The sequence below is a fragment of the Petromyzon marinus genome, chromosome 64 (genome assembly GCF_048934315.1).
Source record: "Petromyzon marinus isolate PM22_M1 ecotype Great Lakes invasive population chromosome 64, UKy_Petmar_22M1.pri1.0, whole genome shotgun sequence".
Lineage (NCBI taxonomy): Eukaryota > Metazoa > Chordata > Hyperoartia > Petromyzontiformes > Petromyzontidae > Petromyzon > Petromyzon marinus.
In genome coordinates this window covers 3,876,413-3,892,040 of record NC_133730.1, presented here as the reverse complement: position 1 = coordinate 3,892,040, position 15,628 = coordinate 3,876,413, and the positions used below count along the sequence as shown (strand labels likewise).

The following is a 15,628-nucleotide window of genomic DNA, read 5'->3' as shown; positions in this document are numbered from 1 at the left end:
GTGTTGCTACATCGCTGCTACGTCGCTGCACGACGCTACATCGCTGCTACGTCGGTGCATTGCTACATCGCTGCTACATCGCTGCACAGCGGCGCTGTCGTAAGAAACAGGCGCGCGGAAGCAAAGGACCGTGGACAATTTACCGACCGCGTTGCGACACGCGATTATTTAAAGGGGCGTTGTCTCGGTGATTAATTTGGGTGGGGTTCAACAACGTGCCCTACAACCCCCCCACACCGACAATCCCCACCCCCCACACCCACCACCACCACCACCACCACAAACCCGGCCATCGCCCCAATGCGTTGTCATCTATTTCCATCTCAGCTGCCGGAAAAACCTGGGAGGCGTTGCCCTTCAGCGACTGTAAAAAGCCACGGGGGAACTTTAAAGGTGAGTCATGACGACGGACAGATAGGCAACAGATAGGCAGACACGGCGCCAGGTATATACCAGGTAAATACAACCCCCACACGTGTGTAACCTTGAAACAGACCGTCGGAGATATTCGTCACCGATGTCGGCTGTGAACTCGGGTTCGTCGGGTTCGTCGCGCTAACCCGCTACACCACCCGCTTCTCGCACGCACGCACACACGCACAAAGACAAAGATTCCCCACCCCCCCGTATAGGCTTTAACATACCGCTGGGGCAAGTGTTGTTAAGTGACGCCGATTACGGGCACAGTAGGGTCCACGAGGGAGGGCGGTGGCCAGCACCACGCCCGGCACACAAAAGATCAAGACACACGTGCACGCACACAAAGACGAAGATCCCCCGTGTAGCCTCAACAGACTTTTATGGTAAGTGCTGTTAGCGAGTACCTACGAATTCCAGCTCGGTTCACAAGGGGGTCGGGGGGGTGGCCAGCACCACGCCCGACCCTGCCTTTGTCTCCCCGGTGGCGATGTTTACACATCGCACCAGGTACCTAGGGGGCAGGGCCCAGAACCGGTTCACATAATCGTCACAGGTTGTGGCCGTGAGCGGGGATTCGATCTCGGGTCGCCGGGTTCGTAGCGCAGCGGCGTGCTAACCGTCACGCCACCGCTCCCTACACGCACGCACACGGATTGGGGGGCAGGATTGGGGGGGGGGGAGAAGGTGCTACCTTGTCGTTCCTCTCGCACAGGAACTTGAGGCGCTGGGCACGCTTGTGCATGAAGACGCCGTCCAGGTGTCCCGTCTCCACCGAGCGGATCTCGATCGCCTTCTCGCCCCAGCCCATGATCTGGTTGGAGCGGATGTACGCTGCACGGCAGGAGGAGGAAGAGGACGCGCGCCAGAGCGGAGGACAGGCGGGAGGGAGGGATGGGCGGGTGGGCCGATTCGATGGATAATGAGATGGATGTAAAATGGATGTTATAGAAAGATGGATGGATTGCATGGACAGAGGGATGCACGAGGAAATGGACAGAGAGATAGACAGAGAGACGTGGATGGATTATGGATACACAAGAGTGGATGGATTGGATAAATAAAGAGATGGATAGATGGGTGTGGATTGGATGAACAGATGGGCGTATCGAGAGATGGATGATGGAGGAACCAAAACAGCGCCGGAGAGACAGGAAGCAGACAGGGAGATGGGGAGAAGGGGCAGACATTTTGTATAAGTAACAGAATTGCAAACAATTTCGGGAAGAGCAGGACAACTTCAAAGAAAACGTTTTAATTTACGCCGAGCCGTCTTTACGAGGGTCACCGTGTCACCGCGTTGCAGACGGACAGAGCCGACGCGCGCCTCTCCGTACGTTCGCGCGTGTGTACAAATCTAGCGGCGGTAGCAGCGCAGTGGCTGACGGCACAGCGCTACGAACCCGGAGACCCGGAGTTCGATTCCCGCTCATGGCCACCGTCGATATCGAACACCCGAACCGGTCCTCCCGCTCGGTCGACTCGACGTTAAAATGAGCACCGGTCGCGGATAAACGTGAACATCGGCACTCGGGAGACAAAGGTGGCAGGACGTGGGTGCCGACCACCCACCCCCTTCATTAGGTGTGCCGCGCCGGCCTTCGTAGGTGCTACTCTCATACAGAACTTGCCCCAATGTATGTGTGTGTGTAGAACTTCTTTCGCACCGTACGTGGCCAACCGTGCTAATCGGAGGAGCGTGGGAAGGACAACAAACTAAACACAAAAAGCAGTTCCAAAGAAATGAGTCTGTCGATCTAGATGATGATTTAAAAGTGCACATTTCCGGTGGCTTCCTGACATCGGAGGGAAGAGCGTTCCAGACGGCCGCAGAAAGCGCCGAGCGATGCGGAGACCAGCGTCTTTGTTCGACGACGAGCCAAAAAGCCGCCCGCCGCTGTCGCGAGAGATAACCGGAGTTGGCCTGACGGTCTACTATCCTTGACGGGGGGAGTCCACGCTCCTTCACGCTCCGCCTTCACAGGCCCAACTTCGCTCACGGCACATTGCCCCGACGGTCTGTCGAGGCTAAAACGTCGCGCGCGCCTACCCCCCCCCTCCAGGTCTCCGCCGTACCGACGGAGGTGGGCATCTCTCCCCACTGCAGCACCACGTCCTTGGTGATGCGCCCGTAGGTGTTCACGTAGACGCCCTCGTCCTCGTAGCACAGCAGCAGCTCCATGCCGTCCGTGTTGGGCAGCACGATGATGGAGTAGGGCGAGACGCTGCCCTGTATCTGCAGGCACGTGTCGCGGCAGACACGCGCACGTTGTACCTCGTCGTCCCTGTCATACTCGTCATCGTCGTCGTCATCGTCGTCGTCTTCATCGTCGTCGTTGTGTGGCATCTGTCGCAACGAGCGCCGTTCGCCCTCGCCCACCGATCGCGCCATGGAAGTGCCGTCAAGAGGCGTGCAACGCACGTCTGTATTCATGTACGTACACTTCACTTCTTTCCCACTATTACCTAGCCAAGCCGCGCTGGTCGGAGGTGCGGTCAACATGCATTGTCCGTCGACGCGTCGTCAAGGAATCGGCCGTCAATTTGATCAATTGTGATCTATCGATGCTCACACGCACAATCTGCTCAACCGTCGTTCAATTAATCGATCCGTCCATCCTTTAATAAATCCAGCCGGGCATCAATCAAACGTTCCATGCGTTAACATACCCATCGATGAATCCTTCCTTTCATCCATCAATCAATCAAAGTAACTACCCATGAGGGTATCAGTGTCCCACTCACGTGAGTGGGCTGGTAGATGTTGTAGGGGTTGCCCGAGTCGACGTCGATGGCGTGGAAGCCGGCGTTGGAACCGTACACGACCTTCAGTCGCTGGGACTCCTCCACCGTCAAGTCCACCAGCTGGGGGCGGTGTGGCAGCTCGCCAAACGACTGGTGGGCACACGGGGGGGGTGGGGGGGTGGGGGGGGGCAACCCACCTCAGTCCGTGAGTGAGCGAGCAAGCGCGAGAGAGTGAGTGAGCGACGGTCTGAGCGGGGGAGTGAGTGGACAAGCGAGTGAGTGGGCGTGATGCCAGTAGGTAATTAAGCGGTGATGCGAGCAAGTGGTATGAGAGTGCGAGTCAATTGCGATGCGAGTCAACGAGCGAGTGGTGAACTGAGCGAGTGAGCGAGCGAGATGAGAGTCGGTGCTGAAGTGAGTGAGCGAGCGAGCGGTGAAGCGAGTGAGCGAGCGACTGAATGGTGATGCGAGTGAGAGAGCGAATGAGTGAGAGTGCGAGTCAGTTGTGAGTGAGCAAGCGAGCGAGTGAGTGAGCGAGTGAGTGAGCGAGTGCTGGGGTGAGCAAGTGTTAAGGCAGCGGTGAAAGTGTTTTTAAAGTATTTTTTTTCGGCGTTTATAGGTTTTTCGAGCTAGCGGGTGCATTCACGTAGGATTTTTCCAGTGACGGATATATTCTAATAGACTCTGGTGTAGGCCACCGACGTGCTTTAAACGCGTACGCAGTTGGTGTAAAACCCAAGCGGTAATTGCATCGGCGTCTCACCCACCACACAAGCCAATTAGCAACGCTAGCCAATTAGCAACGCTAGCCAACCAGCAACACCCGCCAATTAAGCGACCCCAGCCAGCGAGGAACGCAAGCCACAGTAGCGACTCTACCCAAATTGACAATGAGTAGCACGTTGTTGACGTCACACCATCTATTTTGAGGCCCAAGACCATTGGGCATTTTCACGATTCTGGCAACTGCCTGATGATGCTGGCTCTGGCTGTAACTACCAGCACGCGGTGGGGGCGGAGGTGGGGGTGACCTTAGTCTGTGTCGCCGTGCAAGTGCGTGCGCAACCGAGCAAAACACCTTGAAGGCCATGAACTTGTGGTAGGGTTTGGGGGCCCAGGCGTACACCTCCACCGAGTTGCGCAGCGCCGTCACCAGGAAGCGGATCCTCTCGTATTTCACTGCCAGGCGCGGGGAAACGAGACGCACGGGCCAGAGTCACGGCAGAAGAGTCACGGGGAAGTCACATGACGCGCGGGGCAGAGTCACAGGGCAGTCACGTGACACACGCCACCCCCCCCCCCCATCTTTCCCACGCGTTGTCACGCCACGAAGAGCAAGTTGTGGGTAGAGGCGCGGCCCCCTGCAATTGCTTTCCCACGTCACTGCTGGCGGATTGGGGGTTCCATTGAGAGGGAGCTCGCGAAAGTCCCTCCCGTAAAGGGTGCTTCTTGGCCTACTCCTCTTACACTTTGGCCAGACGTTCGTTGTGGCGGGAGTGCCCACAAGTTGACCCACCACAGGATGACCTGCCGATCGCCGGGCGGACAGAGGCGGATGGAGATCTAACACGGAGCTACGCACGTCTCACGAGACGGAGCCCCGAAGCGAATTTGAAGACGTGCGAAGGAGTGCCGGGGGAGGCGAGGGGTGGGCGGGCGGTGCTCTCACCAACTTTGTAGTGCACGCAGCCCTCCAGGTCGCCCACCGTAGTCCACCCCTGCTTCTTCTCCACCTCGGGGTCGTTGTGCAGGATCTTGTTGCGCAGCCACGACAGGTAGTAGACCCGCAGCTTGTGCTTCTTGCCTGCCCACATCGTCACCATCATCATCATCATCACCCTCATTACCAACACTTCGGCGACAGGTGGCACACTCAAAGATTGTGCTTCTTGCCTGCACACATCGTCACCATCAACATCGCCGACATCATCACCATAACCAACATCAACATCGCCACCATCGCCACCATCACCATCACGACAGAGATAGCATACGCCCGTAGTTACTGCTGCTTGCCTGCCCGCATTGACTCTCTACATCATCTCAGTCTCCATCTCTCCCCACCGCTCTCTCTCTCTCGCCGACTCCGTGTGCCTGCGACGCCGCCGCCACCGCCGCCGACCCACCCGAGATGGTGACAAGGATGTTGAGCCCCTCCAAGACGTCCATCTGCTGGAATCGGCGCCGGCTGATGAGCGGGTAGACCTTGCCCTGCCCGCTGCGGTCCAGCAGCAGCAGCCCGTTCTCCGTGCCCACCAGCAGGTTCACGCCTACACACGGGCACCGCGGTGGGTGGGTGGGGGTGGGGGGATGGGGGCGGGTGGGGGGGTGAGGGGGGTGGGGGGAGGCAACCAGCCACGGGACGGAAGCGTTCGGGTCATTAGCACAACGGCAGGCGCTCCCCAGAAATGATCGGTAATCCAAACTCATCCCAATCCTCCACCCCCCCCCCCCTCCCACACGTAGAGACCGGCCCAGTTCTTTGTACGCGTGCGGAACTTCTTTCGCCCCGTACGTAGCCAACCGTGCCAAGAATCGCGAGGTGCGGCGACGATGGAACAGATTTCTGGGAGGTATCAGCGGCGGCACGCACGGTGTGGGAGCTGGCAGCGACAGCTGCCGGGTAAAACAGGGACGCGTTTGGAAACTTTACAACCCCCCCCTCTCTTCCCACTGGGGCAATCCGAGCCGAGCCAGCACAGGGCCGTCAAAGTGTGGGTTGGATTTTCACCCACCGACTTTATATCAATGCCGAGCCGGAAACCAAACTTGCGATGAGCACACACGCTTCAAAAGACCGGGGGGGGTGGGAGGCGAAGGACGGCGCCGTCGCGTGTCCGCGACAACGGCACCGCTCGGCTTCCGCGGTGGGATAAAAACCGGCCCAGCGCTTTGTCAAACCCGCGCCGGGCTGGTTCGGGGCACGGCTCCGGCTCCCACTCGGCCGTAAAGCCAGTGGGGAGGGAAGGAAGGAAAGAAGGAAGGAAAAAAGAGGGGGAAAGAAATTCGTCGAAAATTCCGAGGCCGCGTCTCACCCCAGAGCGCGGCGCAGAGGATCTCGGAGTTGAAGCGCTTCTTGTACTTGCGGATCTCGGGCGCGTCGCTGTGCGGCCGCGTGTTCGTCGGGTTCACGTTCACCACGGAGCCCTTCCGCGAGTCCAGCCGGCTGGCCTGGGGCGTCGACAGCACTGCGGGCAGGGGCGGAGAGGCACGCGCGCTCGGTTAAGGTGGGCCCCGCTCCGGGCCTTATTGAAAAAATAATTGTGTAAAAAAAACGAAAAAAAACATAAAAAATGTGAAGGGCTACTCCAAGTCGACCTGCGCCCAACGTCCCCCCCCCCACCAACCCCCGTCCGAGGTCAAACGGCAAAGGACAAACCACGGCCGACGACGGGGGCAGAACGGGGGGGGGGGGGGAGGGGGAAACTCCGTGGCGGCCAAACTCACAAACGGATCCGGAGGGCAGCATCCCGTTCTCGGCGAAGGGCGCGAACGATGACGTGGAGATGGCCTTCTGGGCCGCGCGGGGGCTCACGGCCTGCACGCGCGGCACGGAGGAGGGCGGTGCGAGGGCGGTCAAGGGTCACGGTGCGCGCGACGCCCGTTGCCACCCAGCCGACGGTCAAACCCGATCCCTACGCCCGCGGTACGTGGCATCCAGGCCGTGCGAGTGCGAACCGACTGGAGAAATATCGCCCAACGGGTTTTCAGCGTCCGTCAATCCGCTGCCGGACGAAGACCTCCCCCCCCCCCCCCCCCCCGCGCAATGTGCGTCTTCGGGGGGGTTCCGTCGTTAAGGGCGGCTCCCAGAGCCGGTTTCCGCTATCGCTTGGGTCCATCGTGCGGTGCGCGAACCACTCCGCCACCGCTCCTTTCTATTTAAAACTAGCTTCTCTGCCCGCCCAAGGACGGGTGTGTACTGCAGTTCATCTGAGATATTCAATAGAAAAATTGTTCAGCTCATGATTATTAATGAGGTGGTGGGGGGGGGGGTGCACCATGTGGAGTGACGTCACCCCCTCATGGTTATTGGGGAGGAGTGCGGCATGTGGAGTGACGTCACCCCCTCATGGTTATTGGGGAGGAGTGCGGCATGTGGAGTGACGTCACCCCCTCATGGTTATTGTGGAGGGGTGCAGCATGTGGAGTGACGTCACCCCCTCATGGTTATTGTGGAGGGGTGCGGCATGTGGAGTGACGTCACCCCCTCATGATTGTGGAGGGGTGCGGCATGTGGAGTGACGTCACCCCCTCATGGTTATTGTGGAGGAGTGCGGCATGTGGAGTGACGTCACCCCCTCATGGTTATTGTGGAGTGCGGCATGTGGAGTGACGTCACCCCCTCATGGTTATTGGGGAGGGGTGCGGCATGTGGAGTGACGTCACCCCCTCATGGTTATTGTGGACGAGTGCGGTATGTGGAGTGCACGACCTTCTTGTGCGCCAGTGTAAAAAAATCCACCCACTCATGAATATTAATGAGGATGGGTGGGCCTCATGTGGGGTGAAGTCACTTGGGGTGGGGGGAGGTGACGTCACGCGCGGGACGGACAGACATTTCTGGGTGATTATCTATTTAAAAATCACACGGAGCAAAATGCAGCAATGTCACTCATGGCCAAGGGATGGCGACAGAGAATGGCAGGTTCGCAGGTTCGCTCGTTCACCCACGCTCACCCACTTGCTTCGCTCTCCTCGCTTACCTCGCTTCCCAACTCATTTTACTCACACTTCTTCGCTCGCGCTCCACACCCATTCACTCAATCGGCCACTCGCTCTCATAACTCCCTCTCGCTCACCCTCTCTCTCATGTCCTCGCTCGCTCACTCTCACTCACCCTCTCTCTCATGTCCTCGCTCGCTCACTCTCTCATGTCCTCGCTCGCTCACTCTCTCATGTCCTCGCTCGCTCACTCTCTCATGTCCTCGCTCGCTCACTCTCTCATGTCCTCGCTCGCTCACTCTCTCATGTCCTCGCTTGCTCACTCTCTCATGTCCTCGCTCGCTCACTCTCTCATGTCCTCGCTCGCCCACTCTCTCATGTCCTCGCTCGCCCTCTCTCTCATGTCCTCGCTCGCCCTCTCTCTCATGTCCTCGCTCGCCCTCTCTCTCATGTCCTCGCTCGCTCACTCTCTCATGTCCTCGCTCGCTCACTCTCTCCTGTCTTCGCTCGCTCACTCTCTCATGTCCTCGCTCGCTCACTCTCTCCTGTCCTCGCTCGCTCACTCGTGCCCACCCTTCCCTTCCCCGCCGAGAGGGCCTCCCCCTCTTCTCACCTCCTCGCCGTCTCCCTGGTAGGAGGAGGACGACGCCGAGAAGGGGCAGCCCGGAGCGGCCCCCAGCGCTCCGCCCCCCGTGCCCTGGGGCAGCAGATCTGGCAGCACGCCGCTGCGCGCGGACAGCCCGTTCAGCTGCCCGCACGACTTGTCGCCGCCGTTCTGGAGCGCGAGCGTGCGTGGGAAGAGGGGTGTGGGGGGGGGGGGACGGGACGGGGGAAACCGACGTCAGAACACGGTGGATCCTGGGATCTGCGACGCGGCGCAGCCGAGCCACGGCGACGTACGGAGCGGGAACGCCGACGACGGGCGACGGGAAAGGAATCCCACGAGCGCGGGTCAGAACGTCGCGCGTGCTCGTGGTGGACCTCGGGTTCAAACAAAGCGGCTGTGAAGGCAAATTTGTAATTACATTTTAACGCGAATCCAACGTCAACTTTTGAAGCTTCAAATGCAGTAAGCCGGCATATGCTCGAGAGCGTACGCACGAGACATCGCCGCACGTGTCCTGAACAGCAGGGTGCGTTTCTTTGAAGCGTGCACTTGGCCCGGCCGTGCTTAAAATCACAATCGGCTAGAACATGCGATTGTCCCGGACGCTCCACAACGCTGGGCTATCGCCGGCCGTCTGACATCGTTTCCGTTCATCCGTACGTCGAGCGAGCAGATGTGCCCGCAACCTCCGCAACGATTCGCGGCATTCTGCCGAAATCTACCGCAGGATGCAGGAGCATTCCCCCGCGCCGCGTCGCTCACGGAGGCCGTTTGACCATACTTCACCGCGCCGGTCACTGGTGCGGGTTTTGGTTGGCGAAGTGGCTGCGGGACCAGGCCCGGTTTGGCCGACGTTGGTTGTGGCCGGGTATTTAACTCAGGGTCACCGGGTTCAAAGTGCAACGCGCTTTGAACCCCGTTACCGAGCAACGCAGCTTCAAGTTTCGCAAGCTTTGGTGTTAGGAGATGAGCTCGTTGCTTTACTTTGTGAGAAAACACGACGACTGATAAACGCCCAAGGCTCAGACAGCGACAACGAAGCGCCTTCAGGATGTTCTAGGCTTCACCGACGGCACCGCCTGCAATCTCAGACAGCAAGTCTCCTCCCACCAGCAGCTCAATGGAAGCGACAGCGGCCAGTCGATCACTCGGATGGCAGGGGAGCGTGGGGAGAGCCCGGCTGGAATTGAGAGCCTCCCGGTCGCGTCTAACTCCCGCGGGAGAGCCGAGCGGAGCGATCGTTCGGGGGCTCGCGGGGTCTGCTCGCTCGTTTGCTCGCCCACTTCCCCGCCCGCCCGCCCGCCCGCCCGCCCGCCTCCCCCCCCCGGAAGAGGGTGGCTGCGAGCAACGCCCCACCTCGTGCAGGATGAACGTTCCCTCCGGGTCCCTCCCCTCCTCCTCCTCGTCCTCCTCGTCATGGACGATCAGGGTCTCGGCCGACGGGTGGCTGACAGGAGGCAAACGGCACAGAAACGTTAACCGGCGGGGGTCGCTTGAGGCGCGGCGATTGTTGCTGAGCGCTGTGACGCCCGCGCGGTCAAAGTGTCGGCATTGCAACGAGTCGGCGAGTTGTTGACGAGTTGGCGAGTTGTTGACGAGTTGGTGAGTTGTTAACGAGTCGGTGTGTTGTTAACGAGTTGGTGAGTTGTTAACGAGTTGGCGAGTTGTTGACGAGTTGGTGAGTTGTTAACGAGTCGGTGTGTTGTTAACGAGTTGGTGAGTTGTTAACGAGTCGGTGAGTTGTTAACGAGTCGGTGTGTTGTTAACGAGTTGGTGAGTTGTTAACGAGTTGGCGAGTTGTTGACGAGTTGGTGAGTTGTTAACGAGTCGGTGTGTTGTTAACGAGTTGGTGAGTTGTTAACGAGTTGGCGAGTTGTTGACGAGTTGGCGAGTTGTTGACGAGTCGGTGAGTTGTTAACGAGTTGGTGAGTTGTTAACGAGTTGGTGAGTTGTTAACGAGTTGGCGAGTTGTTGACGAGTTGGTGAGTTGTTAACGAGTCGGTGTGTTGTTAACGAGTTGGTGAGTTGTTAACGAGTCGGTGAGTTGTTAACGAGTTGGTGAGTTGTTAACGAGTTGGTGAGTTGTCAAAGAGTCGGTGAGTTGTTAACGAGTCGGTGAGTTGTTAATGAGTTGGTGAGTTGTTAACGAGTTGGTGAGTTGTTAACGAGTTGGTGAGTTGTTAACGAGTCGGTGAGTTGTTAACGAGTTGGTGAGTTGTTAACGAGTCGGCGAGTTGTTAACGAGTTGGTGAGTTGTTAAAGAGTCGGTGAGTTGTCAAAGAGTTGGTGAGTTGTTAACGAGTTGGTGAGTTGTTAACGAGTTGGTGAGTTGTTAACGAGTTGGTGAGTTGTTAAAGAGTTGGTGAGTTGTTAACGAGTTGGTGAGTTGTTGACGAGTTGGTGAGTTGTTAACGAGTTGGTGAGTTGTTAACGAGTTGGTGAGTTGTCAAAGAGTTGGTGAGTTGTTAACGAGTTGGTGAGTTGTTAACGAGTTGGTGAGTTAACGAGTTGGTGAGTTGTCAACGAGTTGGTGAGTTGTCAACGAGTTGGTGAGTTGTCAAAGAGTCGGTGAGTTGTTAACGAGTTGGTGAGTTGTTAACGAGTTGGTGAGTTGTTAACGAGTTGGTGAGTTGTTAACGAGTCGGTGAGTTGTTAACGAGTCGGTGTGTTGTTAACGAGTTGGTGAGTTGTTAACGAGTCGGTGTGTTGTTAACGAGTTGGTGAGTTGTTAACGAGTCGGTGAGTTGTTAACGAGTTGGTGAGTTGTTAACGAGTTGGTGAGTTGTCAAAGAGTCGGTGAGTTGTTAACGAGTCGGTGAGTTGTTAATGAGTTGGTGAGTTGTTAACGAGTTGGTGAGTTGTTAACGAGTTGGTGAGTTGTTGACGAGTTGGTGAGTTGTTAACGAGTCGGTGTGTTGTTAACGAGTTGGTGAGTTGTTAACGAGTCGGTGAGTTGTTAACGAGTCGGTGTGTTGTTAACGAGTTGGTGAGTTGTTAACGAGTTGGCGAGTTGTTGACGAGTTGGTGAGTTGTTAACGAGTCGGTGTGTTGTTAACGAGTTGGTGAGTTGTTAACGAGTTGGCGAGTTGTTGACGAGTTGGCGAGTTGTTGACGAGTCGGTGAGTTGTTAACGAGTTGGTGAGTTGTTAACGAGTTGGTGAGTTGTTAACGAGTTGGCGAGTTGTTGACGAGTTGGTGAGTTGTTAACGAGTCGGTGTGTTGTTAACGAGTTGGTGAGTTGTTAACGAGTCGGTGAGTTGTTAACGAGTTGGTGAGTTGTTAACGAGTTGGTGAGTTGTCAAAGAGTCGGTGAGTTGTTAACGAGTCGGTGAGTTGTTAATGAGTTGGTGAGTTGTTAACGAGTTGGTGAGTTGTTAACGAGTTGGTGAGTTGTTAACGAGTCGGTGAGTTGTTAACGAGTTGGTGAGTTGTTAACGAGTCGGCGAGTTGTTAACGAGTTGGTGAGTTGTTAAAGAGTCGGTGAGTTGTCAAAGAGTTGGTGAGTTGTTAACGAGTTGGTGAGTTGTTAACGAGTTGGTGAGTTGTTAACGAGTTGGTGAGTTGTTAAAGAGTTGGTGAGTTGTTAACGAGTTGGTGAGTTGTTGACGAGTTGGTGAGTTGTTAACGAGTTGGTGAGTTGTTAACGAGTTGGTGAGTTGTCAAAGAGTTGGTGAGTTGTTAACGAGTTGGTGAGTTGTTAACGAGTTGGTGAGTTAACGAGTTGGTGAGTTGTCAACGAGTTGGTGAGTTGTCAACGAGTTGGTGAGTTGTCAAAGAGTCGGTGAGTTGTTAACGAGTTGGTGAGTTGTTAACGAGTTGGTGAGTTGTTAACGAGTTGGTGAGTTGTTAACGAGTCGGTGAGTTGTTAACGAGTCGGTGTGTTGTTAACGAGTTGGTGAGTTGTTAACGAGTCGGTGTGTTGTTAACGAGTTGGTGAGTTGTTAACGAGTCGGTGAGTTGTTAACGAGTTGGTGAGTTGTTAACGAGTTGGTGAGTTGTCAAAGAGTCGGTGAGTTGTTAACGAGTCGGTGAGTTGTTAATGAGTTGGTGAGTTGTTAACGAGTTGGTGAGTTGTTAACGAGTTGGTGAGTTGTTAACGAGTCGGTGAGTTGTTAACGAGTTGGTGAGTTGTTAACGAGTCGGCGAGTTGTTAACGAGTCGGTGAGTTGTTAAAGAGTCGGTGAGTTGTCAAAGAGTTGGTGATTTGTTAACGAGTTGGTGAGTTGTTAACGAGTTGGTGAGTTGTCAAAGAGTCGGTGAGTTGTTAACGAGTTGGTGAGTTGTTAACGAGTTGGTGAGTTGTTAACGAGTTGGTGAGTTGTTAACGAGTCGGTGAGTTGTTAACGAGTCGGTGTGTTGTTAACGAGTTGGTGAGTTGTTAACGAGTCGGTGTGTTGTTAACGAGTTGGTGAGTTGTTAACGAGTCGGTGAGTTGTTAACGAGTTGGTGAGTTGTTAACGAGTTGGTGAGTTGTCAAAGAGTCGGTGAGTTGTTAACGAGTCGGTGAGTTGTTAATGAGTTGGTGAGTTGTTAACGAGTTGGTGAGTTGTTAACGAGTTGGTGAGTTGTTAACGAGTCGGTGAGTTGTTAACGAGTTGGTGAGTTGTTAACGAGTCGGCGAGTTGTTAACGAGTCGGTGAGTTGTTAAAGAGTCGGTGAGTTGTCAAAGAGTTGGTGATTTGTTAACGAGTTGGTGAGTTGTTAACGAGTTGGTGAGTTGTTAACGAGTCGGTGAGTTGTTAAAGAGTTGGTGAGTTGTTAACGAGTTGGTGAGTTGTCAAAGAGTCGGTGAGTTGTTACGGAGTTGGTGAGTTGTTAACGAGTTGGTGAGTTGTCAAAGAGTTGGTGAGTTGTCAAAGAGTTGGTGTGTTGTTAACGAGTTGGTGAGTTGTTAACGAGTCGGTGAGTTGTTGACGAGTTGGTGAGTTGTTACGGAGTTGGTGAGTTGTTAACGAGTTGGTGAGTTGTTAACGAGTTGGTGAGTTGTTAACAAGTTGGTGAGTTGTTAACGAGTTGGTGAGTTGTTAACGAGTTGGTGAGTTGTTAACGAGTTGGTGAGTTGTTAACAAGTTGGTGAGTTGTTAACAAGTTGGTGTGTTGTTAACGAGTTGGTGAGTTGTTAACGAGTCGGTGAGTTGTTAACGAGTCGGTGAGTTGTTAACGAGTTGGTGAGTTGTCAACGAGTTGGTGAGTTGTCAAAGAGTCGGTGAGTTGTTAATGAGTCAGTGAGTTGTTAACGAGTTGGTGAGTTGTTAACGAGTTGGTGAGTTGTTAACGAGTTGGTGAGTTGTTAACGAGTTGGTGAGTTGTTAACGAGTTGGTGAGTTGTTAACGAGTTGGTGTGTTGTTAACGAGTTGGTGAGTTGTTAACGAGTCGGTGAGTTGTTAACGAGTCGGTGAGTTGTTAACGAGTTGGTGAGTTGTTAAAGAGTTGGTGAGTTGTTAACGAGTTGGTGAGTTGTTAACGAGTTGGTGAGTTGTTAACGAGTTGGTGAGTTGTTAACGAGTCGGCGTGTTGTTGACGAGGTGGCTCGGGAACCGGAATCGCGCAGCGTGAAAGACACGCCACGGACTTGTCCTCGCACATCAGAGAGATAAATTAAACTAAACAGTTTTATTTTTTTATTTTACCAGGTAAGGCCCACTGAGCTGTGTAGCTCTTTTTCCAGGAGGGACCTGGCCACAAATGATAGCTGATGTGGAAATGTATAGAAGCCAAATACTCTAGAAGGCACGTTCATTCTAAATGTGTGTCGGGAAAAACTGGAGGATCCGGAGAAAAATCCACGCCGCCACCACCAAGGGGAGAAAACGAAAATTCCCAAATATAAAAACGGGCGTCAGAGGGTCGGGATCGAACTCACGACCTCCTGTATCCCAGACGAGGTGGTTAACATCTCCTAGCCACCGTGATGATGATGAGAGAGAGAGACACGCAAACTCCAAATATACAGCAGCAGGCGTCAGGGTTGGGATCGAACCCACAACCTCCTGTATACCAGGCGAGGTAGTTAACATCTCCTAGCCACCGTGATGATGATGAGAGAGAGACACGCAAACTCCAGATATACAGCAGCAGGCGTCAAGAGGGTCGGGATCGCACCCACGACCTCCTGTGTACCAGGCGAGGTGGTTAACATCTCCTAGCCACCGTGGTGGCAGAGCGCCAGCCGCGCCAGGGCGTACGACGTACGTGGCGCGGTGCATGCCCCGCACGGGGATGGTGCCGTCGTGCCGGCCCTCCGCGTCCACCTCGCCCTCCTCGTCCGAGTCCCCAGAGTCCTCGCTGGACGACGAGTAGTCCGTCACCTTCACCGCGCTGCGCGGCGGGGCCCCCGACACCGTCTGCTGCCGTGCCGGGGGGTGGGTGAGCGGGTAAAACAAAGAATTTAAATTAAAAAGCGCAAGCAAAACTGGAAGCGGTTGGTGGTTGTAATCACCGTGCAAGTCGCCTGATGAAGCTGGTTGTTTCATTAGACCTCCTTTGCCAGTACCAAAATGTAATAATAGGGTTTTTCCCCTTTTTTCCCGGCAACAAAACTGAAACCTTTTTTACAAGGATTCATGTCTGCATTAACCACAATACCTGCAGTCAAAATGCAAACAAAAAACATACTATGATAATATATGATGCATTGTCCTTGAAACTGATTGGTCCACACCAAGGGACGGCTTTCTTTTGAGCCTCGACCCAACTGGTGCTTGACCAGATAACGCCAAAAGGCGTAATGATGTAGATGCTCACCCCGAGCCCTCATTACTTGGATGGTGCATTGTCTTTGAGCTGGACGCCTTTTGGCGTCATCTGGTCTAGCACCAATTGGGTTGATGCTCAAAAAAAAGCCGTCCCTTGGTGTGGACCAATCAGTTTCAAGGACAATAAAGAATATTATCATAGTATGTTTTTTTATTTGAATTTTGACTGCAGGTATTGTGGTTAATGCAGACATGAATCCTTGTAAAAAGGTTTCAGTTTTGTTGCCAGAAAAAAGGGGAAAAACCCTATTATAAGCTGGTCATTGGTGTAATCATGGGGGCGAAACGTCACGCGGGACTCGAATGGTAAACGTTGCTGTGGGTTCACTCTGAAACACACGGCCGCTGCGCTGACGTCACCAATTGAAGCGTTGTGTTTGCACGACAAACCTCGCCGATTGGCCGTGTCGGGCGGCGGTGGGGTTAACGACGGCACATGAA

The 15,628-nt window shown here is 54.8% G+C and overlaps 1 protein-coding gene across 4 annotated transcripts in view; it reads right to left on the bottom strand.

The window, feature by feature from the left end:
- LOC116956246 (mitogen-activated protein kinase kinase kinase kinase 4-like) overlaps positions 1-15,628 on the bottom strand; it is a 168,652-nt gene that overhangs the window by 10,465 nt on the left and 142,559 nt on the right. For 2 of the 4 annotated variants that reach the window (XM_032977684.2, XM_032977688.2), the window contains 11 exons: positions 14,625-14,779; positions 9,788-9,878; positions 8,438-8,599; positions 6,610-6,700; positions 6,198-6,350; positions 5,289-5,432; positions 4,832-4,966; positions 4,241-4,341; positions 3,163-3,312; positions 2,494-2,653; positions 1,112-1,251 (listed from right to left, as the gene is read on the bottom strand). In XM_032977684.2, coding sequence (XP_032833575.2) covers positions 1,112-1,251; positions 2,494-2,653; positions 3,163-3,312; positions 4,241-4,341; positions 4,832-4,966; positions 5,289-5,432; positions 6,198-6,350; positions 6,610-6,700; positions 8,438-8,599; positions 9,788-9,878; positions 14,625-14,779 — 1,482 coding nt within the window. The remainder of the gene's footprint in view (positions 1-1,111; positions 1,252-2,493; positions 2,654-3,162; positions 3,313-4,240; positions 4,342-4,831; positions 4,967-5,288; positions 5,433-6,197; positions 6,351-6,609; positions 6,701-8,437; positions 8,600-9,787; positions 9,879-14,624; positions 14,780-15,628) is intronic. The other 2 variants (XM_032977687.2, XM_032977685.2) reach the window with 2 other exon arrangements.